Source organism: Euprymna scolopes, chromosome 19 (genome assembly GCF_053919585.1).
Source record: "Euprymna scolopes isolate OS-2025 chromosome 19, ASM5391958v1, whole genome shotgun sequence".
Lineage (NCBI taxonomy): Eukaryota > Metazoa > Mollusca > Cephalopoda > Sepiida > Sepiolidae > Euprymna > Euprymna scolopes.
This window is the reverse complement of record NC_136500.1, coordinates 58,776,940-58,788,981: the sequence shown is the minus strand read 5'-3', so window position 1 is coordinate 58,788,981 and position 12,042 is coordinate 58,776,940. Positions and strand designations below refer to the sequence as shown.

Sequence of the window (12,042 nt, the reverse complement as noted above, 5' to 3'; positions counted from 1 at the left end):
CAACTGAATCTTATGTCTAGAATTCTTATTCTAATTTTGATCAAAATGATTTTGATTCATATAATGATAATAAACCTTACATCTAGAATCCTTATTCTAATTTTGATCAAAATCCATTACATGATTTTGATTATTAAAAATGTCTAAAATCCCAAACTTAAGCTTAAGGGGTTTAAAGAAATTGAAATTCAGAGAATCTAGTTTTATGGTGTCTTATAAATATGGACCAAATTTAATGCAAATCTAATAAGTTGTTAAATGGGAGGTGGTGCCGATATTATGTCCAACCCCTAGACCTTTAAAAATACTTCAAAGAACTTAAAATTTGCAAAATATTTATGAATTGATGTCTAATTGATGTTAAACTTTTGCAAAAATCTGAGGTATCTAAATTTTCACAAAGGGGTTCAATACATTTTTTTAAAACTCTTTTTGCATAAAACTAAATATTGCCTACATTATTATCTCTTATGAAGCTGTGTTGTAAAATTCATGATTGTTTAAATAGTTAAGAGTGACTCCTGCATATGATGATGATTGCAACGTCTTGTCAGACGAGTGCCACTCCCTCAGACACTTAATGTTCATGACTCCTGCATATACAAATATATAAACATGCATAGATACCTAAATTTATATAAATTAAGATTATAGGTCGACCATAGTAGAGTATGACTTAAAGGCTTCCAAACAATTGCTAATACACTAGGTTTAGAGGAGGGCTTCACTTTTTTCCTAGGATTACTCCACTTACTTTTGATCCCCACCTTATAATGTCAAACATCATATACCAGATTTTTGAGTCTTTGGTTATAACTCAAACAACGATTGAACCCTAGCAAACACTCTTATTATGTCAAATGGGTTGATCCAAATCATAAATATTGAAGTAATTTATAGACTTTTAAAGTTTTATCATCATTTATATAACTTTAACTTTTTTTTCTATGAAAATAAAACATTACATAATGTTTCTTTGTCCGTTGATCAAATAGTCACTTGCATGCTGAATTTGATGTCATATCAACCAATTTTTAGTAAATGTATATTTTCCAAAGAAAATAGTTTGTAAATGATCTTGCCTTTTTTATTTTTTTAAATTTACTAATGAGTTATCATTTATCAAAATTATAAACCACTCGAGGTTAAGAGCTAATGAAATAGATTGGCAGTTGAAAGATTAAGAATATCATCAGAGGATAAAAATCATGAATAGAAATGAACAAAATTTTTATTACTGATGAGGACAGTTTATGACAAATATTTGTTGATATTGGATTTGAAGATGGCCATATTGTATCCCACATAGAAGCCTCTATCCCTCCCGAGTAACATGTTCCATAAATGAAAAGAAACTGATTATAGAAATTTCATTTTATGTCATGCACATGGTGGAAGAAAGAGTAAAGGGAAGAGTTCTTGCTGTAAATGTTATTATTTTGTAGATATTATTCATTATTATAAACACCCTGTTTATGTGCCTTCTCATGAGGGCAGAGTTAGACATAACGTCGTTTTTTTAATGTGTGCAAAATCCAGCTCCACAAAAAGTGGAGTGGGACAAAATAAAAAAAAAGTATGTGCGTATGTATTTATGAATATTGATAACAATGCAGAAAATCCGAGAATGACTTATTTGATCGATTGCGAAGTAAATTTTGTATACAGAGCGACACTTCAGATGTGGCAACAGTATTCTAAGAAAATATTTTTTATACAGATCCTCAAAAGATTAGAGTTCTGGAAAATGTGCAAAACCCCTTTTCAGCAATAGATTTCTTAAGTGAAACCAAGTAGAACGTTTAAGTCAGGATAAAAATATTCAGACTAGTTAGTTTTTGAGAACAAATCAGATATTTAAGTGAATATTAGTGTTTTTTTTTTTTACTTCTTTCAGACAAAAATCAATGATTAGGTAAGAAAAAAGGTTGAATGGCTCAATGTACCAAAAACTATTTGCTCCATTTATTTGCAATAAAAATTTGAAGTCTTCTGAAGAAAATTAACTTGAAAAATACAAAATTTGATTTCAAATAATGCAACAATTATCCAATTTTAAATTCAGCATTTTCAAAATTTGATAGATATGTTACCTTATTAGAAAAGGTTCTAGAAAAAGTTAAAACAAAGGCAAACATAAGATAGTATTTGGGTTACAAATCTTCAGAAAATTTATTTCTTTTCCAAACAGCTAATGAAAAATATCCAGGATGGTGTAACATTTTTGATGAGTTTCTTATTTTTTTTTTCGGAAACTTGCATTAAGATATTTGTTCGTGATGTGATTTAAAATTCTGCATGTGCTTTATTGTTATTTGAGCTTCACATTTGCATTTTGGTTTTGCTTTTTTTTTTTTTTTTGAAGTATGTAGAACTACCTCACGTGTGTATGGCAGAGTTTTCTTCAGAGATCGTGCAAAGACTTACTTTTGGTTGACTGCTCTTTTTGCTCTGTTGATGGCGATTCTTTATCGAGATGGTGGATTGTCATTAATTACTGATAATTAACGCAAAGATTGATCTATCCAAATATATCCTTTTTTTTTATTCAGATTTAGATACATTGTTCAGGCAAAGAGAGAGAGAGAAAATCAATGGTAATTTTTAGGACTACATTTTTATACATATGTCTCATTCTGCTTTAAAACAAATTATGCTTGAGATCTTGTTATCTAACCTCTTTCTTTTTCAGTTTTTGGTCTTCCTCTTACTGGTTCCTATACATATTACTTTTGAACTTTGACAGTTGACTTTTGTGACCTCCATCATCTAAGAAGGTAAGGTTGAAGACAACCACAAACTTGATTTGTAGTCCAGAAAAAGTAACTTGCTCTCTTCCTTTCATGGAATCTACTGTACATTTCTGGAAGATGGGTTTTATCTAAATGTCAAACTTAATTCTCACACAAATGCTGAGGTCAAAACACCTTGTTTTAATTTAAGTTTACACAATATTGTTGACCTGTTTTATGTATAGCTTATGTAAACGTTATCTCAGTAGTAAAGTTAACTAATTAGCATATTGCTGTACAAACAAGATATATTGATTAACTTATTGTTTTTATGTTGTTTTCTTTTCTCATTCAACAATTGTTTGGATTATAATATAAGAAATAGTTCTGTTTAAATAATATTGTTTATTTTGTGGACACATTTCTTTAAGACCAAATTTACAAGTTCAATAAATTTATATAAAAACAAGCAGGGACACATGAAATTGCCCAGGATTGACTCATGATCAACGAATGTTTCACATCCTATATTTTTTGTCATTGAAAGTAGTGAAATCATGCAGTTTTCAATCAAATCTATTGATTGCCTAGTCTAATTAGGGACCTCTCATGGTGCACTTGAAGGAAGCTTCACATGCCATTACACAGTGACTTAGTTCACAATACATTGTAGTCTGCATTGCACTGTAGAGAACCTACTGTTAATTTATAAAATTATTTTTATATATAATAACTTGAATTAAAGTTTAAAATGCAAAAGTCAAGTATCATGGATCAATTCTGCTCTAAACAGATACATTTCGAACTCACCTCCTGTCATATCAAAGAATTTATTGTTGATTTTATATGCCTGGTTTTTCTGCTTGTGCAGTGATAATGGTTGAAATTGAAGTTTAAAATAAAAAAGTCAAGTACCATGATTCAGTCGAGCTTTGAACATAAACATTCATTTCGAATGCGCCTCTGTCATATCAAAGAACCTACTGTTGATTATATATGCTGGACCCTTCTCCTTGTGTGATAATTGCACTTGTGATGTTAGGTTGTATAAGGTGTTAACTTTGGTCAAAATTGTCTGTTCCTTTTTTCATTGGGTCTTTTCAATTATCAATACTTATACAAAACCTATCTAAGAACATTGCCAGATACATAAAGTACAGTTGTGTGAAATTTAATGAAAATCAACCCAGCCGTTTTGGCGTCCATAAGGAATTAACTCACACAAAGTTCCTTTTATATAATAGTAGATTACCAAAATGCTAATGTTTACCTATTCTATATGAATAACTGCAAAATTGTTTGCTTTGTGTTCATAATAACAAAATATTTACTATTTGAACATTTTATTTTAAGTAGAGGTAATCTAGCTTGAAATATGAGATATTTTGAGTGTTGCTTAACTTTTTTTTTTTGGCAGAAAATGTATAGTCATGTTTACACAATTGAAACTATCTGGTTGTTTCGAAAGGTGGCAGTGATTTACAACTGCCTTTTTGGAAATTGACTTGACTGAAAAAGTTTTATTTGGCATTTATTTTACTAATGAGTCATGATTCCTCAAAGTCAGATACTAGTTGATGATAAGGTTTTAAATTCGACACACACACATGCACCCACATATTCCAACATTATATAAGTTTGAGCAAACAATGGTGGCACACAATTGTCAAAATTTTCGTTTATGTGTCAATTTGCTTGGATTTTAATGTCATTCTGATTTTCATTGAGGCTCATTTTTAACTCAGCTTTACTTGCTTTAATTCAGATATTTGTTTATATCCAGCAGAACATGATTGCATTTTTTTCTGCACATGGAGTTAATCTATGCAGGTGTTTAATGATCAATGTGTTCACCATTTTTTTTTCTTTTAATTATAAATGATGGGTAGCAAGTTTGACAATATGAATTTTATTTTGCTGTTCTCAAATATGAGACTGAGTTCTAAGTTTATTGTATATGCTATTGCATTGAAAGAATGGGTGCTCAATTTCAAAATGGAAAAGAATGAAAGTTTACCTTGAACCTAAACGCAGCCAACTTCAGCATAAACTCAACTGTAAAAAGGCCGGTGAAAATCATATTCAAATAATCTAATACATTGGAATAACCTTCGTTTTCTCCATCATACTAAAATAGAAAAACAAACAAAAAAGATACTTTGTTAATAAAATACATTTTTAGATTCTTCAATGCAATTTGTTTTCAACTTCTGTTAGATAGAATTGGATATTTTCTTTTTAAAGAAAATTAATTAGAAATCAAACATTGTATAGATCTGCCAATGCCTTGCTCTCCAAATATCCCAAATCAGTTCAGAGGCACTGTTCAAGGGAGATAAATATACGATATTAATTTTCTCTCTACTATTAGATTGTGTTGATATATCTTTTAATGTAAAAAGAACATACTTAATTATTTACAAAAAAAAGAATGTTAAATTTCCACTTACAAAATTTTTCTTGAAATTCAATATTTCGATTTTTGCTATTATGATGATGAAGAACCAAAAAGACATTTATTAATAATATTTTTGCTATTAAGTATTTCTGTACAAAAATATATTAGAGATGTAAATAAAAAACATTTATTTCAAATTATAAGCAAAATAATAAAACTAAAATTGCAAATAATCAAGTCTTCCTACTGATAATCTAATTTAGATTGAACGCAGCTGAACCAGTCCAGTTTCGGGTAATTTCCATCACAAGAGTCTCCGTTGAGCAAATACAGTTTTTTGCCATCCAAATTAGGAGGAATAAAGAATTCACCAGACCAACGCATCTACGCAAGACCACCCTAACAAAATATTTGGAGAAATATGGAATTTTAACGGACAGCTATAAACTATGCTTCTTGCATCATCTCTTGGAGATTAGAACGACTACATTAAGTAGTTACGCCGATTGGATGGACCTGTCCCTCGTGTTCATAAACGAGAAAGTATGTATTCAAATTTCTAGGCCTTGCTTGTTCATATAAACATAAATTTGACGGCCTTTATAATCGAACTTCAAGAAATTTAAAGTTTTCATGTGGACTCTTGAAACTATCGTTCCCAGTGAAGCAATCCTTTAATTTAATTTAAACCCAAGGTTTTTTTTTGTTCACCGAACTCTTACGCTTTCCCGGCTTATTCTACATCTATCTTTTTTTTTTTTTTTAAATCTATTTTTTATCTGTGTTTGTATATATGGATATATGTATGTGTATATGTGTGTGTGTGTGTGTGTATATATATATATATATCTTTTATTTTACTTTATTTTTTACTTACCCCTCACTCCTCAACCCCATTTCCTGCTACTCTGACCCACCACTTGTCTGTATCTCTTTCTTTTACGCATCCCCTAGTAATTATTATTAACAGTATTATCATTATCAGTAGTAGTAGTCGTGGTGATGGTGGAGGTAGAGGTAGTAGTATTTGTACTACTATCTTTATTATTATCATTATTATTACTGCCTTGTTTATACCGCTATTACTATTATTATTATCATCCCTGTCATTGCTACCATAACTGCTACCATTATCTTCATTTTCACTGTTATTAACATTAACTTTACTTTTATCACAATTATTGGTAATATTATTTCAATGTTTATTTTTAATATTTACCTTCAATTTTACTTCTATTTTATTTTCATCTTTATTTCTTTATTATTACTACTATTATTTTAATTTTCATTATTGTTATCTTTCGTACTATCATAATTACCCTACTATTATTTCGTATATTTTTACCACTCTTATAAGCAGTAATGGTCTCCTTACTCCTCCACCTTGCCATCTATATGTATCCTTAACCTTTTGCATCAAGTTAAACACACTCATAGTCATTGCCATCCAAATCCGACCGCCCCCTTATAATCATACTCCCTATATCATAACAAGAAACTTAAAAATATTGCCGCATATTACCTTTCAATTTTACAACCTTGCATACCCCCCCCCAAAAAAAAAATTATAAGCGATTTTATAGTCACCATTTGCCGTTTACGTTGCACCAGTCAAAATTAACACTCTATAGAAAATAGACACCCCACAAACCATTAAAATAAATTACCACGCAGCAACAATACACCCCCAATTTAACCCTAATACATATACCCCTTAATCTCAACACTATGTCAAAGACTATATACAATCTTATATATCATACTATATATAAAAAGTTTCTCCTTATTTATTTAGAATTCGATAAAGCTTCCCCCAACATTCTATAATTCCTCTTAATCTTTTTTGTCCCTAATGAACCCTACGCTAGACGCTGCATCTTCCCCATGCTACCTAGCACCTTCTCTACTCTCCTGATGAGAAGCATTAGACTTCGAAATGCCCTGGCATAAAGAGTCCCTTCTATCCCCCAAATTTTGCTTATATTCTATTATTCAATAAATGATCCATTCTATATCTACCAATATATAGTTCTGTGACTTCATTTCATACTCTTGTTGTCCTATTGTATAAGCTCCAATAATAATTGTTGAGCTTGGCATTATCCGGATAAGTCTCCTCTTATAGAATTGAACTCTCTCTTTTCCTCTTACACATTAAGCTAAGAAATATATATGTATATGTGTGTGTGTGTGTGTGTGTGCACACATACCTATTTTGTTAATGGTCACTTACCTTCATAGCTAGTGTGATAGTATTTATCATAATAAGTGCAAATACGGCGTATTCAAATGGTTGGGAAGTTACAAACCACCAAACTTTATATTGCCACCGAGCTTTCGGGATGTAGCGTCTAACAGGTTTTACTTTTAATGCAAACTCAATGCATTTTCTCTGGAAAAGAAAATAACTTTGTTTAAGAATAATGAACATTAAAAAAGAAAAGAAAAGAAAGGAAAAACAAATCAAAATTACACAATTGATGTAGAAAAGAAACTTTTCGTCCTCAAGGTCATCCTCTATGTATTTATGTATGTACGTCAGACTAAAAGTTGAAAAACATTCAATAAACCCCCATAAAGCTAGTATTTTTATTTTTTTTTATTTGTTTATTTTTTGAAATCAGTATAAATTTTGAAAAATAATATTTCAAATTTAGAAAAAAAAATCATTCTCTGATGGTAAAATGGCCATTTATGTCATTTAATATTAAAGGGAAGTAATTATTTTTACACAGTAAATTCTTTTATGCTGACTTGAGTTATGTGTATGTCTAAGAAGAGGAATGGGCTAGGTCAAGAAGGAAGAAGGATAGGGAAGGGGGAGGAGGAAAGATAGAGGGATAGAAAATATATTATACACTTTTACCAGGTACTTTGCCAGTTTCAATACAATTTGTAGTTATTCTTGTATTATTTGGATTCATCGGACTACTGTTCTCATCTGGAGTTTTATTTTCAGTAGTCTGATGAATCCAAGTAATACAGAATCAATCCTCATCTCAAAAGTTCAGAAACTTAGTTATTTTAAATTTCATTTTGTTCACTGTTTTGTCTCATGCTGAGATTAGAAGTTTTGTAAATGATTTCCAACATCTCCTGTCTGTTGCTATTTTTACTTTTACCACTCATCAGGATCAGGTCATTAGCAATTTATTCTCCATCTCCCTCATATCTTAAGCATCCTTCCATGTGTGTTTTGGCCACCAGCATTAATATGGGACACACTTTGGAGTGTTACAGATTATGTAAGCATACTATTTGAGATTTTGTTGTGTGACATGCTTTGTCATGGAGGCCTGTAGAGTGGGACTGGCAATTTTCTCCATTCAATGAGCGGTAGTCAGGATTGTATCATTTTGGCATTTCATCGTCAACGACATCTTCCAGTCAGATAGGTTGGACATATGTTGTCTGCTGCCATTCTCGCACACTGTGTTTTGTAAAATTGTCAAGAACTATCTGAAGACTTTCCATGTGGTAGATGTATGATGTTTATAAACAGATCAGTTCACCGGCTGGAATCAATTGTGTTGCCTAGTGAATTTACTGGAATCAATTGTGTTGCCTAGTGAATTTACTGGAATCAATTGTGTTGCCTAGTGAATTTACTGGAATCAATTGTGTTGCCTAGTGAATTTACTGGAATCAATTGTGTTGCCTAGTGAATTTACTGGAATCAATTGTGTTGCCTAGTGAATTTACTGGAATCAATTGTGTTGCCTAGTGAATTTACTGGAATCAATTGTGTTGCCTAGTGAATTTACTGACTTTCGACACCTGCAACCATTTCTGCTTCCACTGGAGTCAGATTTTGACAGTTGTTGCAAATGAAACTAGCTACATTTGTTACATATGGAACCAGCAGATTGGTGCACTTTTTGTGGCATCGCTTATTGCATGTTCTGTACTTGATGGAGTTTGAACCAGTTGTATACACTGCATGAGTATTTGCTCTGTAGAATCTCTTGAGCGTCAGATTGTTATGTAGTTGGTCCAGACAATGCCAATTATGATTATGATCGTTATTGATATTTATAAAAAATTATGATTATGATCGTTATTGATATTTATAAAAAATTATGATTATGATCGTTATTGATATTTATAAAAAATTATGATTATGATCGTTATTGATATTTATAAAAATTATGATTATGATCGTTATTGATATTTATAAAAAATTATGATTATGATCGTAATTGATATTTATGAAAATTATGATTATGATCGTTATTGATATTTATAAAAATTATGATTATGATCATTATTGATATTAATAAAAAATTATGATTATGATTGTTATTGATATTTATAAAAATTATGATTATGATCGTTATTGATATTTATAAAAATTATGATTATGATCATAATTGATATTTATGAAAATTATGATTATGATCGTAATTGATATAAAAATTATGATTATGATCATTGATATTTATAAAAATTATGATTATGATCGTTATTGATATTTATAAAAATTATGATTATGATCGTTGTTGATATTTATAAAAATTATGATTATGATCGTTATTGATATTTATAAAAATTATGATTATGATCGTTATTGATATTTATAAAAATTATGATTATGATCGTTGTTGATATTTATAAAAATTATGATTATGATCGTTATTGATATTTATAAAAATTATGATTATGATCGTTGTTGATATTGATAAAAATTATGATTATGATCGTTATTGATATTTATAAAAATTATGATTACGATCGTTATTGATATTTATAAAAATTATGATTATGATCGTTGTTGATATTTATAAAAATTATGATTATGATCGTTGTTGATATTTATAAAAATTATGATTATGATCGTTATTGATATTTATAAAAATTATGATTATGATCGTTATTGATATTTATAAAAATTATGATTATGATCGTTGTTGATATTTATAAAAATTATGATTATGATCGTTATTGATATTTATAAAAATTATGATTATGATCGTTGTTGATATTTATAAAAATTATGATTATGATCGTTATTGATATTTATAAAAATTATGATTACGATCGTTATTGATATTTATAAAAATTATGATTATGATCGTTGTTGATATTTATAAAAATTATGATTATGATCGTTATTGATATTTATAAAAATTATGATTACGATCGTTATTGATATTTATAAAAATTATGATTATGATCCTTATTGATTTTTATAAAAATTATGATTATGATCGTTGTTGATATTTATAAAAATTATGATTATGATCATTATTGATATTTATAACAAATTATGATTATGATTGTTATTGATATTTATTAAAAATTATGATCATTATTGATATTTATAAAAATTATGATTATGATCATTATTGATATTTATAAAAAATTATGATTATGATCGTTATTGATATTTATAAAAAAATTATGATTATGATCGTTATTGATTTTTATAAAAATTATGATTATGATCATTATTGATATTTATAAAAAATTATGATTATGATCGTAATTGATATTTATAAAAATTATGATTATGATCATTATTGATATTTATAAAAAATTATGATTATGATCATTATTGATATTTATAAAAAATTATGATTATGATCGTTGTTGATATTTATAAAAATTATGATTATGACCATTATTGATATTTATAAAAATTATGATTATGATCGTTATTGATATTTATAAAAATTATGATTATGATCGTTGTTGATATTTATAAAAATTATGATTATGATCGTTATTGATATTTATAAAAATGATGATTATGATCGTTATTGATATTTATAAAAATTATGATTATGATCGTTGTTGATATTTATAAAAATGATGATTATGATGGTTATTGATTTTTATAAAAATTATAATTATGATCGTTGTTGATATTTATAAAAATTATGATTATGATCGTTATTGATATTTATAAAAATTATGATTATGATCATTATTGATATTTATAAAAAATTATGATTATGGTTGTTATTGATATTTATTAAAAATTATGATCATTATTGATATTTATAAAAATTATGATTATGATCATTATTGATATTTATAAAAAATTATGATTATGATCGTTATTGATATTTATAAAAAAATTATGATTATGATCGTTATTGATTTTTATAAAAATTATGATTATGATCGTTATTGATTTTTATAAAAATTATGATTATGATCGTTATTGATTTTTATAAAAATTATGATTATGATCGTTATTGATTTTTATAAAAATTATGATTATGATCGTTATTGATTTTTATAAAAATTATGATTATGATCATTATTGATATTTATAAAAATTATGATTATGATTATTATTGATATTTATAAAAAATTATGATTATGATCGTTGTTGATATTTTAAAAAAATTATGATTATGATCGTTATTGATATTTATAAAAATTATGATTATGATCGTTGTTGATATTTATAAAAATAGAAACAGAAAGAATGTTATTGAGACGAAATAAATATTTAAAACTAAATTTATGTCAAAACAGTTCCTAAAAATGTTAACTTGGTGAAAAAAGAATGTTAACAAACATAAATTAAATATGCGATAAATTCATGTCTTTGGTCACATGGCGTTACTGGCGTCACAAGATAGTTTGGAAATACATCTAATCAGAGGAGTTAAAGTTTCAAGGGAATGGGTTAAAATAAACAAACAGGACAGGCAAGTTCTTGGCCGAGTTGTTCAGCCATGGAAGCATTTGGCTGAAAAGACAGTAAAATGTAAACCCTGAAAAAGGAATGGTGTGCAACCCAAGAACAAAATATCACAACAGGAATAAATATAAACGTAGAAAAACAATTTGGTTGTTGGAGTTATTAGGGTAAAAGATGTCTTACATTTTTAAAAGTGCATCTGGAACAAGAGAGTGATCATTGCAACCAAAAAGGTATGTCCTTCCTTTGTCTGGGCA

The 12,042-nt window shown here is 28.0% G+C and overlaps 1 protein-coding gene across 16 annotated transcripts in view; it reads right to left on the bottom strand.

Moving 5' to 3' along the window:
* Positions 1-12,042, bottom strand: part of LOC145303601 (muscle calcium channel subunit alpha-1-like) — a 1,244,232-nt gene that overhangs the window by 241,381 nt on the left and 990,809 nt on the right. For all 16 annotated transcript variants that reach the window (XM_080145164.1, XM_080145154.1, XM_080145170.1 and 13 more), the window contains exons 28-29: positions 7,364-7,522; positions 4,750-4,860 (exon numbers count right to left, since the gene is read on the bottom strand). In XM_080145164.1, the coding sequence (XP_080001290.1) occupies positions 4,750-4,860; positions 7,364-7,522 (270 nt within the window). The remainder of the gene's footprint in view (positions 1-4,749; positions 4,861-7,363; positions 7,523-12,042) is intronic.